Source organism: Vipera ursinii (assembly GCF_947247035.1).
Source record: "Vipera ursinii genome assembly, chromosome: 7".
Classification (NCBI taxonomy): domain Eukaryota; kingdom Metazoa; phylum Chordata; class Lepidosauria; order Squamata; family Viperidae; genus Vipera; species Vipera ursinii.
This window is the reverse complement of record NC_139521.1, coordinates 49,308,646-49,329,720: the sequence shown is the minus strand read 5'-3', so window position 1 is coordinate 49,329,720 and position 21,075 is coordinate 49,308,646. Positions and strand designations below refer to the sequence as shown.

The window sequence follows — 21,075 nt, the reverse complement described above, 5'->3', positions numbered from 1 at the left end:
AGAAGAAGCCTCCTGAAAATTGAATTGGTTCAAAATAATATTACGAGAAATATAGTTTAATTGCCCACAAAACAGATTTAAATATTTTAAAATTAAGATTATTCCATTGCCTCATGGGTAAGTGGGTCAGCGTTACAGCTGAATATGTGGGGAAATACTGTACATATTCATCAGTCTTGAAAAATAAAAACAGAAAATGTGCCTTGTTTTGTGTGATCATTGCTGTAAAAAAATACTAACTTTTGAAAAGAAGTATAATTTATCATTTGCTTTTATAATTATAATGTAGATATGTATTTTAATATTTTAAATTTAATTCATGTGAACAAAATCTCAGGTATTTCAGTACAAATTATTTTTTCACTGTTTTAATTTAATATTGTATTTTTACTCCATCCACTTTTGATATGCAAAAAAGGTTCAGCTTACTATTGACACATTTCTTCAGAATGAAATAAAAGTTGAAAGATATGAATAACTCTAAATTATATTTTTAAAAACTTCAAATTAAAAATATTTGGTTAATGTTATAAATCTTGAATAATGAAATAAATAAAATTGCTTAGAATTTCATCTAATCTTGATTTTGCAATTGTTTAATTCCAGAAGAAAAACTACTGTGAAGACATTATGCATTTATGCAGATTATAAATCTGATGAAAGTTACACTCCAAGCAAAATCTCTGTAAGAGTAGGAAACAACTTTCACAATCTTCAGGAAATTCGGGTTCGTATGCTTTATACCTTAAAATTTTTACAGATAAGTCCTTCCAAAATACATCCTGTGCTTGTATATTCACAATGCAAATTTAGAAAGTAAAAAAATTAAGTGGATACAGTCCAGGTAATTGAGCTGATTTTTGGAAAGCAGGAAAACTCCATCAGATCCTGCAAATCCTGCTTCAGAAAGTTGCTTGAATGGCATAGCAGTTTTAGGAGATATAAGAAATGGCTTTGTTAGCAGGAAAAAGGGATACCCTTGTTGCATCTATGTGTGTTACATTTTTATACTGTTTTAGAGAACTAATGGTTGAGAAGCTAACTGGACATGGAGGGAGGCAGACAGATAAAAAGATCTTGTGTTTAAATCAAGCAAATTTTCTGTTTATCTTTAAGCTGCTGATAGCCATACCATATCATAAATTATTTTGCAGAAACTCCTAGTATCAGAACAGGCTGCAATTTCAAGCTGTATTTTGAGAAAAATGTCTCAGGATGCTATTTATAGATGCCTGATATTTGCACTCATGCACTTGGGTACTGAACTTTGGTGATGTCTTCATAATTGGCATAAACTAGTGGTATACCAATAACTATTTTGAATCTATGAAAAGGTTTTGACTGCTGTCAAAGATTTTAATTGCTTAAGCTAATTGAACTTCTATCTGTTGAGCATGTCATTTCTGATTGGATTCTCCAATAACTAAACTAGAAAAAATTAAAAAATAAACAAAATAAAAATTGCAACATATTAGAAAACCACGCCAAAAAATAGAAGGGTAAAGGGCACATTTTTCAATTGAAAGGGAGGGGTCAGGGAAAATAATGTGTTTGTTCTATCTCTGAAAGGATTGCTTTAAACCTTAAAATAAAATCAGAAAAATGTTTCGTAAAATTCTGTTGATTTTTTTCTTATCATTCAGTGTCCACTAGATGTCACTCTTGGTTTTAAATTCTTTACTTTGGTTTCATGTCCCAGCATCATTCTATCTATAAGCGTATCTAGTTAAAGAAGCTAAGCAATTAGGTTGGAATGGGAACAAATCTGAAAAAATGTATTCTAAACACTGCTGTTTATGCATGCATGTAAAATGTTTATATTTTAGTAGATGAACTTTCATAGATATGTCAAATCCTGTTTATTTTTTCAAGTGCTACCAGATTTTTATTGCTTCTATACTTGTTTTCAATTGATTTCAGTCTATGTGAAGTCTTACATCTTATGAGAAAACATCTTACAAGTACTATTATTTTTGATGCTCTCTACAACTTGCATTTTAACAACAAATTAATAGGAGTAGAATCATAGAATCATATGACTGGAAGGAACCTTGGAGGTCTTCTATTTCAACTTCCTGCCTAAAACAGGAGACTAGACTACTAGATCACAGCACTTGTGAAACAGTAATTTATGAACTGGAACTGTCATATTAAAAGGTAGTACCTGGTTGATCTTGATTGATTCCCTCTCTCCCCCCCCCCCAAATAATCAATGTTGGGTCTGATAAAATCACTAGCTGTCAAGAAAACTGAATGGATGTGTCTATGTAATCACAAGAGTCTTCTTAAGAGTTTCTGATGATCATTTTGTTGTATAGGTTTTCACTTTCTTTATATTTATCTAACATGAAGAAAGAGCAAGGTAAATGAAAATGCATATTTTTATGAATAATATTGCCCAGTCCAACCTATCAAGAAAAAAAAATATGCATAGGATTTCAGCTCTGTTCTAGTTCTCATTCTTTCACTCTGCATACTTAATTAAAAGTGAAACATCTTGTATTTCAGTTCCCCCTTTTCATAAAAGAACAGACAATCCAATTCAATAAAGAAGGTTAACATTCCAAAATATTTAACGTTATGAAAATAAGCCTGAATATCTTGGATTTTATCATCATTCTATATTGATCTCTCTTTTCTCATCTTCTCATACAGCACAGGAAGATTCAAAACTTCTATTTCAGATTAATTACATTTTAGTCTGTTACCCAATGTAAGCTATAGTTAATCTTAACCATGGCAATTAGAAACAAACAATAACAATATTACATATTACATACAATAAATAATTACATATTACAATAAACAAAAAATAGTATTTAAATTTGGTTTATTTTCTCTAAGCATAATTCAGATTGTTAGTTATTGTTTGTGCTGGGGTCACTTGGCAAAATGATTTATCTGTAATATCATCAGAAGATTCCTAGATCTTCCTTGGTAGTACTTGATATGAGGCATATACCCGAAATCTGCTAAAGTTTATTCTCCTGTGTTTTTATTATCTTCTGTTTGCTGATTAGCTGTATTAACTTCTGTTAAGTGCAACAAAATTTCTTTTTAGGGATTAATTAAAAACATGGTAATACTTTGACTTTTGTTTCTTTTTACAGTACATGTCTTCTTAATATTAATGGAGTTATTTCCTTTTCCTTTTCAAACATTCAAGAAAAAATCTTGAAAAAATATTTGAACTATATCACTAACTTTTGGCAATTACAGTTATTTTTTATTTTATTTTAATCCCATTTATATCCCGCCCTTCTCCAAAGACTCAGGGCGGCTTACAATCTAAGCACAAATCAAATGTGCTTAGCAATAGCCTTCATTCTATGTATATGCCTGCTTATTAGGGCTTTTGCCCCCCCCCAAGCGGCATTATTACAAAGTCAGCTTAATGGCCCCCAACAATCTGGGTCCTCATTTTACCTACCTCGGAAGGATGAAAGGCTGAGTCAACCTTGAGCCTGGTGGGATGCGAACCTGCACTAATTGCAGGCAGCTGGTGTTACTTAAGGAGGCATTAGCCCACTGCTCCACCAAGGCTCTTAAAGGGGAATCTGAGGGTTGGGAAAATGACTGTATCCTAATCACATTGCTCAGAAAGTACCAGTGGGCAGAAGCATCACAGTCCCCCATTTATCACTGTAATTGATAAAGTTGTGCCATCATTAAGTGGGTCACCACAATTACCACACCTATTTTTGCAGCAGTCATTAAATGAATACCATTGTTCTTGGGTGAACACTACAGTTGTTAAGCAAACCCATTTACCCAATGTGCCTGAAACCCATACACAAAGCTCTTCAACATATGAAACTGGTAATTTATAGTGAAATTATGCACCTGCTTTTAGGATTAAACCAAGCGAAAAACTCTCGCTCCCTTTTATATACAACCATGGAAGAGATGTAGAATAGCCTGGAAGATGTGTAGGATAGCAGGCCAATGTTATATAGCCACTTCTTTTTAGCAATTACCTTGGCTAGCAACCATTTGCAAATATAACAGTAATATAAAATTCCTGCATTTAAACCAAACTTCATACACCTTACAACAAAAGCCTTCATTGTGAAACTGATTAGTGCCTGGTCAGTTTCAGGCAGGGGGCAAGCTGGTCTGAGGGTACTAATCAACTTAACTTGTATTAGTGCTTTTCAGGGAAGTGCTCCACTGAGGAGAAAAGCAGCTCAGGAAAAGATAAGCAATGGTTCCACCTTCTGGCGGGAGGGAGAGAAAAAAAATGAGTCAAGCACAGGATACTGTATGAAAGAATTTAATGATCTTCCCGTGCATTCATTCACACTTTCTATTTCACAGTCATATGTGAGCAACCATTTTGTTTAGCAACCATTTCACTTCTGATTTGAGGAACACACTGTCTGCTTAGTGACTGTGTCACTAAACAAAGAGTGGGTATATTCATTTTACACACCTTAACTCTACATTTAGTGGGTCTTCTTACAGATTTTATTTATTTGTGTTGTGTTTGTAATGGTCAAGACATTGGACTGGGAGTGGGGAGACCCAGAATTCTAATCTTGTAGGCGTGAACGTCAGCTGAATGACTTCAGGCCAATCACCTTCAGCCCTAGATTGAGTAGCTAAAAACGTCTCAGAAGAAGGTAATGACAGACCACTTAAACACTTTTGCCAAGAAAACTAGAGGACCTATACGTGAGGTTGCCAGAAATCTAGATTGACTTGAAGTCTCTGAGGGGGAAAAAAAACACCTTAGATTAAGGACTTGCAGAGATCTTTTCTTAAAAAAAAAAACACTTCCCTATTGTATGTTAATTACATCAATGTGAGCATTGATTCATTGGGATTTGAATTTATTTTAAGGAAACTGTTACTGTTTTTTTTATCCAGTATCCAGTATTCTAGATGACTACTAGAAAAACTCTTCAACTGTATCAGAGTTTAACATATGAGCCAGTTCAAGCTGAATGGTAAAAATTATTGTGGATTTTGACCGTATGTGTACACATATATACATAAAATTCTATATACATCATAAAAATGGCAATTAAAAAAGTTAAAAGTTATGAGAAAAAGAAATGGAGAGGGGAAGATTTTAAAGATATCAAAGGAACATAGGTTTTTTTTTAATTGGACACTATTTGTTGCTTCTTGTAGAAGCAAGGCACAGTTTGGCTGTGTTACGGGCGGTGGTGATATTGCTGGAAGATAAAGAGATGTACCAGTGGTCATTTCTGCCTGGGAATTGCTGAATTAATAAATTCTAATAGATATTACGGTGCAACAGGACATGTCAACATCCTGCATGGTGTGGGAGTCACAGAGGCAAAGTTGTACATAGATGAGAATTTTTTGATATTTACCATCAAAGCAAATGCTCTATAATATCTGTAGTTTGTTAAGGATTAGTGATAATTGTCTACCTTGTGGTAAAAGTTGGTCTTCAGGAATTATGTAGCCTTGGGGACTGAAATTGAAATCATGTTGCAATCCAGTATCAGGCATTCTCTCCAGTGAACTTTTGTTTGGTCATATCCCATCCTTTGTATTGCCTAATTAGAGAGGCCATATGCTGTCAGTTTTTCTGAAGTGGATATCTTCCAGATAGATTGGCTGATATCCCCGTTAATCAGGAATGTCAGGACTATTGGATTAAATACTGTGTTTACCTAAAAATAAGACCTGGTCTTTTTTTTGCCTCCAAAAGAGGCACCCGGTCTTATTTTTGAGGGGTGTTTTTTCCACTCATCTCGCTGTTGCGGCAGCAACAGCCCCGCCCAGCCGGCCCACTTCTTGTGTGACTGAAGGAACAGCTTCATTCTACAACAGAAAATAGAGCTCCAGCCTGCATTTCGCAGTCAGAGGCCTTCTGGAAAGACCTGTGCAGCTGAGAACCAAGCTACTGATTGAATCCATAGCTCGGTTCTCAGCTGCAGAGGCCTTCTGGAAAGGCACAGGTTGCCAGGTAAGTGCCTCAGCCATATTTTCCTTTAGTCTACATTCTGGCTGCCCTAAAATTATTTGAGGAAAACAATATGGCACAATTATTATAGGGGATTCAACTGGGGCATTATGTAACCTAACTGAAGCCAAAGGGTAGAGTCCAGGTATTTGATATCCATTGTGGAAGACCCCAGATTGAGTCAGTTTGGTCTAGTGTCTAAGGCACCAAGCAAGAAATCAGGAGACTGAATCCTTTACTTCCACCTTAGGCATGAAAGCCAACAGGATAATTTTGGATCAGTAATTCTCTGTCCATGATGTCAAGATCAGGCAGCTGATCATTCAATTCCTGTTGCAATTAATGGATCAATACTCAGATTATCTGAAAAAAATTGGACCCTGCACTTAAAGGAAAATACTAGAAAGGGGAAAAAATACTTAACCCCAGATATGTATCTAATGCAGCTTTAAGACTAGAATGAAGAATTACAGGGACAAAAACCAGGATCTAGATTGTATCATTAATTTCTGACTAAAACTACTACTGTGTTTCCCTGAAAGTAAGACCCCCTTAAAATAAGCCCTAGCTTGATTTTTGGGGGTGGACCTAATATAAGCCCTATCCCAAAAATAAGCCCTAGTTTTGGGGCAATGTGCAAATCTAAAATCAAACTGGGGGTGGGATGGGCCAAGTCCGTGGTATCTGCATCTAGAGAAATAAAAGATAATACCTAAAATACCTAAGGCATTTAAACTTGCTCAGTATTATTGCATTTAATATACCAGTTATGAATAGTCTTTTCTTAAAGGTCAGAATTTTGGGGTTTTTTGGTTATATATTAATTTTTCTTTTCCACAATATTATGCAAAGAATCTAAAGGCTCTTCAAATCCCTAACACAGTGACAGAATAATCATGTCAACGACCATTCATTATGTAAAATTTTAAAAAGAAGGATATAACCTTGCTTTATTCTTCATGTTGTTGTAATTGAGTTAATTAGCTATTGATATATTGACATATTTTTCAAATTTACAGCTAGTTCAGATTGTTAATTATGGCATACTTGATACAACCATGTAGTCTATTTGGAGAGTCCATAATAATAAAAAACAATTTAATTTTTCCTGTTTTCGACATTGGGAATAAAAGCCTTCTTTCTCATTCAATATGTATTCATGTTAAATGAATTTATGACACATTCTGAATAATTTCAATTCTTTGCAAAATATATTTACTCTTAGATTTTCAATTATTTTTCTCCATGGGAGGTGGGAGGAATATCCAGATATATTTATCTTTTATCCTGTAACATTTCAATAGTTGCCTGTTTTCATATCAGAACAAAAACATACATAAATTTTGCTTAGTTTATAATATGATACAAGCATTTCAGTATCTATGAGAAGCTCTTCTTAGGATGGCAGGTTTTGAAAGGTACCATATCCCAGTACTATAAGTCTTCAGTTAGAAAGACTAGAAAGAATGTAACATTTTTTCAAAAGGATTTTGGATTTGCATAAGAGGTTCCAGAAAGATTGTGTTGATGATGTATAACACGGGTTCCCAACCCCCGGTCCGTGGACCGGTACCGGGCCGTGGCATGCAAGCATCCAGTCTGCACAAACAAGCAAAGCCCCATCTGTGGGATGCAGGCAGCACACAAAACCATGCACCCTCTGGTCCATGGAAAAACCTTTCTCCACGGAACCGGTCCCTAGTGCCCAAAAGGTTGGGGACCTCTGATCTATAAGCAATGCCCGTAAAGAGTGATGCCCAGAATAGTGTATTGCTGTAATTTGCATTTAGAGTTATTAATTACGTCTTAGTGGATAGCTTGTAGTTTCTTTCAATAGATTCAATCAAACAATCTGCTGAGCTATTGGGCAGAATGATCAGTAGGTCACTAGACTCATTGACCCTGTCACTATATAACACACATACCAAACAAGTTTTCTCTGCCAACAAAATTACAAGTTAAAAAGTTCCATAAGAAACTGGAACATCCTCTAAGAACTTGGAATGTATGAGTCAGAGGTTAGGAGATCATGTACCGAATATTCACATACTAAATGTTTGAATGGGCTTTTGCTCTTTTCATAAACATGAATGCTTTAGTAAAACATTTAGTGAAAACATTTACTAAGAAATTTTCTTTTGTCTTGGAACCTATTTTTAAGAAGTTGACTAATATACTCCTATTTCAGTTTGCCTTCTGTTTTTTCCCTCTTAACTTTTGTACTACATTTTTTGACGAAAACAAAGTTTGGCTGGTTATTACACTCTGTTGTAATGGGGGTTTGGCTGGTGATTGCACTTTGTTGTAATGAGGGTGGAGTGTGTTTGTCATTCTGTAACCATGCCTGATTTTTGCACTAACAAGCCAACATCTAGAGCAGTACATCTGAGTATCCTAAATTTTGTTTTTGTGAAGCTGTCAGTATGCAGTGGAAGAAAGCATCCATTGTGTAAAAATTTAGCTTTTCTATATAATATTAGTAAACTATTGGCGTATCAATATCATTTACCTTTAAACATTTTTATAATGGCAGTTACATATCCTTCACAGCTATGAAAAAAATAGCATTAGATACTCCTTTTTCCAACAGAGCAGAATTAGATAAAGTTACTCCAATTCACGGTCTATTTAAATCTCAAGAAATATCACATAGAAAGAAAGTGGGTTGGGTTGGAAAAGAATAGGGGGAGGCATCTATTTTTTAAAATAAATTAAAAATTGCTGTAAAAAAATAAGTTCCGAGAACCCCAAATATGACATGTTTAGATTCATTATAAGCCACAGAAAGGTGACGATTGTTTTTGTCTTTGAAAAGCAATGATTTGCATTGCACCTGATATTTAAAACGATTATTTAGTTGATTGGAAAGCTAGCAAAAAAAAAGTCAATGCATTAGATTTGTAATTAGGGGGAAATGATGGTCTGTTTCACCTAAAGTAAGAGAGACAATATGTAATAAGGGATTTTGTGGTTTTACAGCTCAGTGCATGTGTTTGAAAGCTGTTCTCTCAGCTTCGTGGGTGGCAGGTTATGCTACCATATAATGTATTGTAGTTGGCTCTCCACACTTGTCAGGGTTAGCATTCAACCATTCGGAAAATTTTCCCATTGTTCTATCATGTGAACCAAGACTAGTGTTGAATTCCCAATAACTTGACAGATGGGGGAGGGGAAATAGCTTAATCACGTTCAAACTTTCTAATTACTTTCCTTATTAACAAAATGCATTTTGCATAACTCAGACCGTTGATATTTGAGCACAGCTTACAGTTATTTAAGAGCAACCTATTCTACAGGGTTAAGATAAATTTTATTACACTATCCTCTGGCTTCCTTCAGCACTGGCTCTCCGTTTCCATCTTAAATATGTTTGCTTTAGATGGGCCATAGCTTTTGGCAGCTTTTGCATTTTTAGCAAATAATGCTGTTCCTAGCAGACTAGCAAGCAAAAAAAAAACTTTGTGTGAGGTCCTTGTAAACTGAACCTCGGGAACGTTATGTTTCTGTATTTTCTGCTTTGTGCTTCTTCCTTATTCGTGTCATGGTTATAAATTATATAGTTTGAAATGAAGAGTTAAGAACGTTCTAGCTTGTGACTCTCTGAAAAGAAAAAATAGGTAGGATGCAGCTTTCTCTCTTTATGTGCTTGGCTTTATTTTCTTTTTACCTGTTGTTTTCAAGGCTGGCAATCCAGTGAAATAAGTAGTTATGACATTGAAGCTCCATTGTGCCAGGGCTTAATCCAATAAAAACAGAAATACCGCCTGCTGAGCTGTATACAGCATGCTTGTGTGAACATCAGTGTCTGCTGTTCACACACCATTTTTCCCCTTAAAAGTTCTCTTTGGAATATTGGAAAAAATGCTTGAGTCTTTTTGGCTTTTACATTTTGAAGTTTGTAATGAATATTGTTAAATTTGCTGGTCATTACCACATGAAAAAAGGTTAAAAAAAGCCCAATGGAGGTGACAGGATTGAATAAATATTCAACCCCCCCCCCTCCGCTTTCTCAGAAAAAAACAACAATGCTCTACTAATCTGTTTTTGTCTTAAAATTAAAAAAATGCTCGTGTATATATGTGTGTGGTAGTTGGGGGAAAGATAATTTAATACTGGTATATAAACTATTGAAGCTGTTAAACTTGATTTTCATTTTAGATGAACTATACCTTAGCTTCTGTTTTTTAAAAAAAAGATTTTATCAAGCACTTTTGACACTGGCCTTAAAAAGAGCTGTCTGACAATATGATCTAAATGTAATTGTTTAGATCAGTTACATATGTATTTAGATAAAAATGTTCATCAATTCCTAACATGATGTAGGAAAAAGTAATTTTAAAATGCTACCATTAATGCCTTTTTTATTTACAAAATATGTCATTTTCCTTAGGTTTCACTTAGTTAGATGGTGTTTTCCAATCTTCGGCATCTCCTTATTGTTAAATGACCTGCTTAAAGCAAAAATTTGTTGGTGGTTATAATTTACAGGTCAGAATAATCATAATGGAATAACTTGTAGGTGGGTCAAGAATAGAAAACATTCAAGCAATTACAATTTATTGTGATACTTTGAATATAGGATATCCTCTTCAGGTTTTAAAAACATGGTTTCTCTGATACAGTTGCTGTATTTATTGCTGAGATAATGATGAAATACTACTACTGCCTTAGATTGCTCAAGATCCTGATTCTAAAACGAAACCAAAAGGAATTGCTAGAGAGAATCTTTTCATGTGAATCCACAGTGTTCTATATAAAATGCTTGTTTTACCCTATTATGTGTAAAATTTAGCAGATATAAAGGTGAGAGATAATATTCTCTTTGACTGCTACATTTATGAAATAAGAATTTCAAGTTAATTTAGAATGGAATGCAATGGTATGGAATAAAAATTTTTTTATTGGCCAAATGTGATTGGACACACAAGTAATTTGTCTCTGGTGCATAAGCTTACAGTGTACATTAAAACAGCAAGTAATAATCATAGATCATAAATTATAGTTACAATCATTAATTACAAGTTACAGACAACAATTGATAAATCAACTAGAGAGCATTTCACTGAGGCTGCCATCAGCAGCCCCGTCTTTAACAGAACCTTTAAAAATTTGTAACCTTTTTTCTTTTTCTTAAAACAAGGCAGATTGTGTAAAGTTGAAATTCAATTGTAAAAACACCCTCTAAACAGAAAAAAAATCCTGAGTTTCCTATCCCCCTCCTCAATTTAAAATACCAGCTTTGCCACACAAAAACTCTGTTACTATTTTGTAGATCATCAGTGACCCTTCAGCTGAGGTATTTGTATCACTGCATATTACTGCAAACTACCTACAGCTGATTTTTTAGGCACTGAACGATGAAATATTAATTGAACTTAACATTTGCATATGGTTTTTCTGGTTAGAGCTGTCCTTCTCATCTATACAATTGATATGCTTAGTCTTTATAAATAAACATTTTTAAATGTGTGTTGAGTTGTACAGAAAATGGCAAGGTGCAATGGAATAAGATGGAAGAATATGTAGTGGATAGAACCACCCTTTCTGATTTCCCCTTAATCTAACATTTAGGTTAATAAAAATAGCATGCTATCTCCAAAGATTTATTTGATTATAGCATTTCATCTTTTACTTCAGGGTCATATTTTGTTTTGCTTATGTTTTTTTATTTATTAATATGTAATTGGAAGCTTGTATTTTACAAAAACTATAAATGAAGTAGGATGCTGTTATATTAGTACAAGTGGTCCTCAACTTACAACCATAATTGAGCCAAAAATTTATGTTGCTAGGTGAGACATTTGTTAGGTGGGTTTTGCCCCACTTGACAACTTTTCTTGCCACAGTTGTTAAGTGAATAATTGCAGTTGCTAAGTTAACTTGGTTGTTAAGTGAATCAGGCTTTCCCATTGACTTTGCTTGTCAGAAAATTGCAAAAGGTGTTCACATGATCTGGGGACACTGCAACCGTCATAAATATAAACCGGTTGCCAAGCATCCAAATCTTAGTCACTCAACCATGAGGATACTGCAGTGGTCATAAGTGTGAAAAATGGTTATGTCACTTTTTTCAGTGATGTTGTAACTTCGAACAGTCAGTAAATGAATGTCATAAGTTGAGGACTACCCAGTGATGGGATTCAGCCAGTCCACACCACTTCGGCAGAACCGGTAGCTAATTTTTTGTTGCCCAAGCCCAGAATGGACTTCCGGAAGTGGCATCCACACAGAGAACCGGTTGTTCAGATATTTGAATGCCACCCCTGGAAATACCTGTATAAGGAAGTAAAATGTTCTTCTCATCTGCTGAAATTTGAATCTACTTCTGTTTAATTGTACAATGATAAAAAATAGGACAAACTGAATATGCAAAAACTGGAAATATAAGAAAATTATTTTCCATGAGACTTTTCAATCCACAGTACTGAAAAATAACATGCAATGTAATACTTGGAAATAACTAATTATTTGTTCCCTGAAGTTTAATTTAAGTCTAATAGAACGTCTGTGCCAAAATCTCATGCGGGGGAAGTCTCCTGATGTCAACTGCAGTCTGATGCATACCCCCAAATTTCTTCTGTAGTTTGGGGGATCCTCAAAGAAAACCAGGAAATGGGGGTTGAAGCCTAAGTGAAGGTTTGAGGAAAATGGATTCCTGGCAGTTTGCTGTGAAATACATTATTTCAAAAGGGATTGCAGTTTTATGCCGGGTTCTTACACTTATATAGTCCCAATGACAAATGGACAAATTTTATATTCTTAAGTGATCTTTGCAAAACAAATAACACAGATCTAGTGCAGAGTAGCACTATCAGTTAACCAAATAGCAGAGAAGGGGGTGGGAAGGGAGAAGAATAAAGCAGCCAGTTTGGAATGTTTTCTGATGCTAGTAGGAAAAATCAAAATTAATTGAAGAGAAATGTTTGTAGATTTATGTTTCGTTACTCTAGAACAGGCATGTCAAACTTGTGATGTCGCGCGACGTATTGCAACTTTTTCTCCATTGCTGGCAATGGGGTGGGCGTGGTTTCAGCTTGAAACATCCGGCCCATGTATTGGCACTTTGACATGCCTGTTCTAGAACAGTGTTGCTGGGGAATTCTGGGAGTTGAAGTCCACATACTTTAAGAGCCTTGGTGGAGCAGTGGGCTAATGCCTCCTTAAGTAACACCAGCTGCCTGCAATTAGTGCAGGTTCGAGTCCCACCAGGCTCAAGGTTGACTCAGCCTTCCATCCTTCCGAGGTAGGTAAAATGAGGACCCAGATTGTTGGGGGCAATAAGCTGACTTTGTAATAATGCCGCTTGGGGTGTGTGTGAAAGCCCTAATAAGCAGGCATATACATAGAATGAAGGCTACTGCTAAGCTTGTAAGCCGCCCTGAGTCTTCGGAGAAGGGCGGGATATAAATGGAATTAAAAAAAAAGTTGTTAGGGTTGATAAAAACTGTTCTAGGCCAATGCATACAGTCATGGTCGAAACTGTTGGCACCCCAGAAATTTTTCCAGAAAATCAAGTATTTCTCAGAGAAAAGTATTGCAGGAACACATGTTTTGCTATACACAGGTTTATTCCCTTTGTGTGTATTGGAACACAACAAAAAAGGGAGGAAAAAAAGCAAATTGGACATAATGTCAAACAAAACTGCAAAAATGGGCCGGACAAAATTATTGGCACCCTTTCAAAATTGTGGGTAAACAAGATTGTTTCAAGCATGTGATGCTCCTTTAAACTCACCTGGGGCAAGTAACAGGTATGGGCAATATAAAAATCACACCTGAAAGCAGATAAAAAGGAGAGAAGTTCACTTAGTCTTTGCATTGTGTGTCTGTGTGTGCCACACTAAGCATGGACAACAGAAAGAGGAGAAGAGAACTGTCTGAGGACTTGAGAACCAAAATTGTGGACAAATATCAACAATCTCAAGGTTACAAATCCATCTCCAGAGATCTAGATTTGCCTTTGTCCACAGTGCGCAACATTATCAAGAAGTTTGCAACCCATGGCACTGTAGCGAATCTCCCTGGTCGTGGACAGAAGAGAAAAATTGATGAATGGTTGCAACGCAGGATAGTCCGGATGGTGGATAAGCAGCCCCAAACAAGTTCCAAAGGAGGCTCAGGGAGCATCAGTGTCAGCGCAAACTATCCGTCGACATTTAAATGAAATGAAACGCTATGGCAGGAGACCCAGGAGGACCCCACTGCTGACACAGAGACATAAAAAAAGCAAGATTACAGTTTGCCAAAGTGTACCTGAGTAAGCCAAAATCCTTCTGGGAAAACGTCTTGTGGACAGATGAGACCAAGATAGAGCTATTTGGTAAAGCACATCATTCTACTGTTTACCGAAAATGAAATGAGGCCTACAAAGAAAAGAACACAGTACCTACACAGTGAAATGTGGTGGAGGTTCAATGATGTTTTGGGGTTGTTTTGCTGCCTCTGGCACTGGGTGCCTTGAATGTGTGCAAGGCATCATGAAATCTGAGGATTACCAAAGGATTTTGGGTCGCACTGTAGAGCCCAGTGTCAGAAAGCAGGGTTTGTGTCCGAGATCTTGGGTCTTCCAGCAGGACAATGACCCCAAACATACGTCAAAAAGCACCCAGAAATGGATGGCAAGAAAGTGCTGGAGAGTTCTGAAGTGGCCAGCAATGAGTCCAGATCTGAATCCCATTGAACACCTGTGGAGAGATCTTAAAATTGCTGTTGGGAAAAGGTGCCCTTCCAATAAGAGAGACCTGGAGCAGTTTGCAAAGGAAGAGTGGTCCAAAATTCCGGGTGAGAGGTGTAAGAAGCTTATTGATGGTTATAGGAAGCGACTGATTTCAGTTATTTTTTCCAAAGGGTGTGCAACCAAATATTAAATTAAGGGTGCCAATAATTTTGTCCGGCCCATTTTTGGAGTTTTGTTTGACATTATGTCCAATTTTCCCTTTTTTGTTGTGTTCCAATACACACAAAGGGAATAAACCTGTGTATAGCAAAACATGTGTTCCTGCAATACTTTTCTCTGAGAAATACTTGATTTTCTAGAAAAATTTCTGGGGTGCCAACAATTTCGGTCATGACTGTATCTATCAAGCTCTTTTTAATAATGTATTAGTTTATTGAAATATAAAATACAAAAGAAAATGAAAATAATGGGAAAATAGGAGAGGAAAAAGTGTAGGATAAAGGGGGAAATAAAAAAGAAAAGCATTGACTTCCAACTCTTTTTAGCACACTAGCATAAGGTAATAACATACAATCTCATCTTTTTACTTTTACATAGTAATATTATGAGCCATTTTTATAACAAAAAACCTATCTAATCAGCAAAACTCAAAATCAAAATTTTTTGTTTACTTCAAGCCCAAAGTCCAGAAGTGATTTCCAAGTACATACAAAATTAGTTGTATTCTTTTCTTTAATTAAAGTAGTCAATTTAGCCATCTCTTCTAACTCCATCAGCTTTTGCAGCCAATCATCCATTGTGGGAATTAAAGTATCTTTCCATTTTTTTGCATAGAACATGTTTGTGGCTGTCAGCATATATAACATCAAAGTTCCAATTTTTTTCAACTTCTTTGTCCATTGGGCCTTAAAGAAAAGTCTCTGGTTTTATCTTTATATTCACTTTAAGAATATTCTGTATGAAGACATGAATCCTACTTCAATATTTCTTTGCTTTGTTTATCAAGCTCTTTTTCATATTCAGGTAAGCCACAGATACTACTACTACTACTACTACTACTAATAATAATAATAATAATAATAATAATAATAATAATAATAATAATAATAATAATAATAATAATAATTTGGAAGGGACCTTGGAGGTCATCTAGTCCAACCCCCTGCTCAGGCAGGAAACCCTATACCATTTCAGGCAAATGGGCATCTCTCTTTAATTTGGGTGGGGGGAGGAATTGTATGAAAAAATTAGCCCTAATCTAAAATTATAGTGACCCTATCTTGTGTTCCACTTTAGGTCAGAGTGCAGTCCATTAGTTTCATTCCAATAATTAAAGAATAATGCTCTGGAGAAGCTGCAAGTTATCAAATATGATTGTTTACAAAATTCTTTTGCTTGTACAGAACACTTTGTCTGCAGATCTTGGCTGAAAGAGCATAAAACCAATAGACCGGACATGTTGTCATTCTTAAAACAATCCAATATGACAATCATTTAAAGGGCTGTATCATCTGCAAAATAAATATATTAAATCATTGTATGAGGTATTGTCTAAAATTTAGCCAGTCATTTGTGTATATGTGTACTTTTATGTGAATGTTAATCTTGTTCTAATTTTTTTGTGTTCAGCAATACTTGGTTATATTTTACTTTCCAAAGTCCACCTAATTTGGACTAGTTAATCATACACTACCATCAAAGAAAAGACTTCAGTAATAACTGTGAAACCCCTAAATGTACCTTGATAAGATATATGCAACATATATCTGAATTACAGTACAGAAATAGTCCCAGATTAAGTTCACATATATGTTTACAATATCTATTTATTTCCATGTATATTTGAACAAAAATGTGATTTTAAAACATCCGTTTCAGGAATTTCTAACTTTATTAAATTTATTATTTGTTAATGATTAATTAATTAACTATTGATTTGTTATCTTGTAAAGTCTATTATAGATATCATATATGGAAGTTAAACCAAACAAGAATTATATGTATCTCTCACTGTTATCAGTAAAGTATAATGGCTAAAATCCAAAAGAGTGGTACCACATACACAGTAGCTCTATGGCAGGGGTGTCAAACTCGCAATGTCACGTGATGTGTAGCAACGTATCGTGACTTTTTTCCATTGCTGGCAATGGGGTGGGTATGGTTTTGCCATGACACATCTGGCCCGTCATGGCGAAACTTCTCAAGAACTTAGCTGATAGTTGATTTAATTCTTCTTTGGTTCAATTAACAGTGCTAAAATATATTATTGTATTTGTGTATATTAGTTACCACTTTGGGGAGTGTGATTTTCTTAATTTAGAAATTATTCTGTGGAAATTGGATTTTTAACCGTTAATACTTTTCACATTTTGATTTATATCACAATATGATACATCACATTCTTTTTCTACATGGGAAATATATTATGCAACCATTTCTGCTATGCTTGTACATAGCAACATACATAATCATAGGTGTCTATACTCGATCCCATTTATTTGTTTAAAAATGTACTCAGCTGTCTAACTTGTAAAAGGCAACTCTAGCCAACTCACAACATTTTATCCTACTTCTGTGTTTGAAAGAATTTCCCATTCTCTAAAACAGTTATTAAGCTGCCTTGTTGGCCCTATATCATGTTGAGGAGAGGTAGAATTTATAGTTTACCAGTTTATGGGGAACCACAGGTTCCCCCATCTCCTTTAAAACATTCCTTTATTGGAATGTGTTGACCAATGTCCTTCCATAACACTGTTAATTTTAATGTTCTTTCATGTATTAAATGTTTTCTTTAAAATTGTTGTTAAAGTTACAGTCACATTAGGCATTTATTTGTGGCTGGGTGTATTTTGTAGACTATTCAGGAATGTCTGTTTTAGTGTCTTGAGCGAATAGGAAGCTTTTCTGATTTAACGCTCTGAATTAGCCATATCTAGACCATTTACAGGACGTGACTGAGGGCCACACAGTCACCTACTTAGGTGGTCGTTACTTCTCTAGGCCAATGAGCTTGCCTTTTTACAGTAACTCCTTTGACTGAGCTAACTTCTGTGTTTCTCATAAAGTTTCTCCTGTGGTGTTCTTCCTTTTGACTCACTTGGAATTTCTGAAGTTTCTCTTGGATATGCTTCATTTTCTTGCTGGAATTAGTACATCATTTGCTATTAACTTGTTCTCTTCCTTCCTAAGCAAAGAAATGGCAGACACTCAAAATTTGCATCTTTATGTGTTGACAGTTCCAGTTTTGAAATTATGTAGCAGCATGTTTAAACTGGGTTTAGTAGTTAATATTATGATATATGGGAGATCTGGATCAGAAGTTGTGAAATTCGGGAGAAGAATTCATTTCCCACAAACTATACGTATGTGTCAACAAAGATACAGCCAATACTGGAGAAAAAGTTTGATTTTTGCCATTATAGGTGATACCAGTCAGTCAATGATAATATTACTATTAGAAAAGACTCTTCGTTGTATTGTAGAGTAACATACCCATTAAAGTCATAATTTTAAGAATTCTGGTAAGAATCTGAATAGTATTCTGCAGCATAAATTCTGCCCTACAGAGCAGTGTTGCAAAGAAGAGGTGAAATGAGAGTTATTTATTTAACAGAATACAGCACAACATTTAAATAGCCAGCCATATTTCAGCTAACTCTAGTGGCTTCCAATCAAAAAGTAGATTGGAGAGGATGTAACAACAGCTAAAAAAGGAGAGTCAGAAGCAAAGAGCACAAAGATGACTTGAATGGTGAACTAAGGAAAAAATGTGATTTAGGGAGCAATGGCTGAAAAATACTTTATTTCACTATTGAGAAATTGAGTCTGAAATTTGTAATAAATTGCCATAAATAGTTGAAATAAGGGGACTTAAAACAATTCAGAATGTAAAAGCTAGCCTGAATGTAAAACTTCTATATCAAGGAACAATTGCTGCAATAAATAGATAAGTGAGCAGCATTTTCTGATTGGGTGCCACAGGTTGTAATGAGGAACTCCAGTTACATTAGCAGTGATTCTAATAATTCATCAAAAATATCTCTGGGTGGTCAGGGGATTTTGCTTAAGAAGATATTTATTTATTTATTTATTATTTTGACTTCTATACCGCCCTATTCCTGTAGGACTCAGGGCGGTTTACAGGGCAATTAAAACATACAATACAAAAGTTAAAATAAATTTAAAACAAGTAATTAAATTTAAGCCCAAAAATTAAAACTTTAAAACCCAATTAAAACCCCCTCATTCTAGGCCAGACAGCTCAAAGAGCCAAGTTTTAAGGTCCCGGCGGAACGAACGGAGGTCGGGGGCAGTCCTAAGTTCCATAGGAAGTTGGTTCCAAAGGGCAGGCGCACCCACAGAGAAGGCCCTCTCTCTGGGAGTCACCCGCCGGCAGTCCTTCACCGGCGGTACCCTAAGAAGGCCCTCCCTGCGGGAGCGCACAAAGACGATGGGGAGTTGATGCGGGCAGCAGGTGTTCCCTCAAATAATCCGGACCCAAGCCATTTAGGGATTTATAGGTCATCACCAGCAGATGCTACAGATTGGGGACTGCTGGATGAGAAGTACATCACTCAAAATTGGCTGGACTTCTGGACTCCTGTCCAATCCATTCCACTAAAAGTCCATCCATTAACCAATTATAGATAGCATTCAAGAAGTGCAGGTGGATGTGGAGATTGTGAGGCAATGGGAAACTTACCTTCCATTCATTTAATTATAAATTTAAACCTGATCCATACAATTTTGTGACTATTCTATTGATTTTAATAAAGTATCATCATACCATGATATCTAATTTTTAAAAATCAATTTAAATTAAAAGGAATGATTCATGTATTCTGTATCCAGCTTTCTAGATACACATTGTAGTGAATTACATGACACCTTTTAAGTAAACCTGGATGTTATTATTTTTAATATTATGCTTTTTTTAGAAACTAATCTTTTTATTACTGATTTTAATTAATATCTTATTTTTAGATTTATAATTTGAATAAAAGACTCACTTTCCTCTCTCCAGCTAACATCTGAGTTTTAATGCTTTGCTATAGCATGGCTATCCCTGTGGATATGCTATACATTCTAATTGGTATCACTTATATGAATTTAAATGGTTGCAAAACAGTATTTACAATCCAAATATGATTTATGAAACGTACTACTGTACCTAAAGCTACAATTTTCAATATTTTGGTTAAATTATGAAAAAGCAACATGCTAACAGGCACTATTTGCAAACCAACATAATATTGTTGCAAATATATCACAGAACAAACAATAGTCAGAAGGCATAATTCTTGATTTTTGATACCTAGAAAAATTAGTCACAGATCCTACATGTAATTCTGAGTTATGGATGCAGTTATATGGGTTTGTTAGCCTTTCTTGCAAAATCTGTTTACAAGGCATCAAACATCTAATAGGACCATTTTCATGGGAAAAATTTTGCCTTACCCTTGCGTATTAATGCTCCTGGTATCACAAAAATAACATGTCATTAAAATGCAACAACTTGAGTTATGCAACATGAAGGATTGGAGAGGTTCACCTTTTGTGACTTGTAAATTCATTAACCATGTGGAGGGGAGTACAGGAGTATATTTACTAAAGGAGGTGTCTGTAGCATATTGAAAAATAACGTATCTGTATCTGCCAAATTCCTGAAGGATTAGATATTAATTTTATTGCCATGCTAAGAAATAATTTGAACCTAATTCTAACTAATTTCTTTCTCTCTCTGTTTCCCCTAACACACTTCTCTTTTCCTTTCTAGCAACTTGAATTAGTGGAGCCAAGTGGTTGGATTCATGTTCCTTTAACAGACACCCATAAGAAACCTATTCGCACATTTATGATTCAGATTGCAGTTTTAGCCAATCATCAGAATGGAAGAGATACACATATGCGACAAATTAAGGTTTATACACCAGTTGAAGAAAGTTCTATTGGTAAATTTCCTAGATGTACAACAATTGATTTCATGATGTATCGATCAATCAGGTAAAAAGATTTTTGTACTGTAATTACCCCAATTTTTAATTTAATTTCAAAATAAAGATTTTAAATCCACTTGTTTATACTGTCTTCTTGTGCTGTTACAGCATATCATTTGGCTTCTGTTTACTGCTGCTTACATTATTATAATTTCTAAGAGAATAAAATTTTCAGATATTTCATTTGACATGTACCATATTCAGTAATCACGTGGAGTTTTCTCAAAATGTATAAAAACTCTTTACATATGATTCCAAATGTTCAGAGAAACAATATACTATTAATCTTTGAATTGGCATTGAGTGAATCTCAGCAAACACTACTGCACATTTAAAATAAAATATTTTCAGGTTAAACTAGACATAGTTTATACAAAGTTAAGTATACTTCATGCATAAGTGCTTCAAACTGGGGTTAAATGCATCAGCTTTCAGTTAAATGAGCTTAGTTCATGCTCCAC

At 35.1% G+C, this 21,075-nt stretch overlaps 1 protein-coding gene across 2 annotated transcripts in view; it reads left to right on the top strand.

Annotated features, from left to right (window-relative positions):
* Positions 1–20,684, top strand: part of ANAPC10 (anaphase promoting complex subunit 10) — a 36,342-nt gene extending 15,658 nt beyond the window's left edge. The window contains exons 4-6 of one of the 2 annotated variants that reach the window (XR_014493064.1): positions 607–727; positions 1,921–2,124; positions 20,395–20,461. Coding sequence is in view for 1 of the 2 variants with exons in the window: in XM_083367792.1 (XP_083223918.1) it covers positions 607–727; positions 20,395–20,625 (352 nt within the window). In the remaining variant the exon portion in view is untranslated. Of the gene's footprint in view, positions 1–606; positions 728–1,920; positions 2,125–20,394 lie in introns of both variants that reach the window. The other variant, XM_083367792.1, reaches the window with a different exon arrangement.
* Positions 20,685–21,075: the final 391 nt, after the last annotated feature.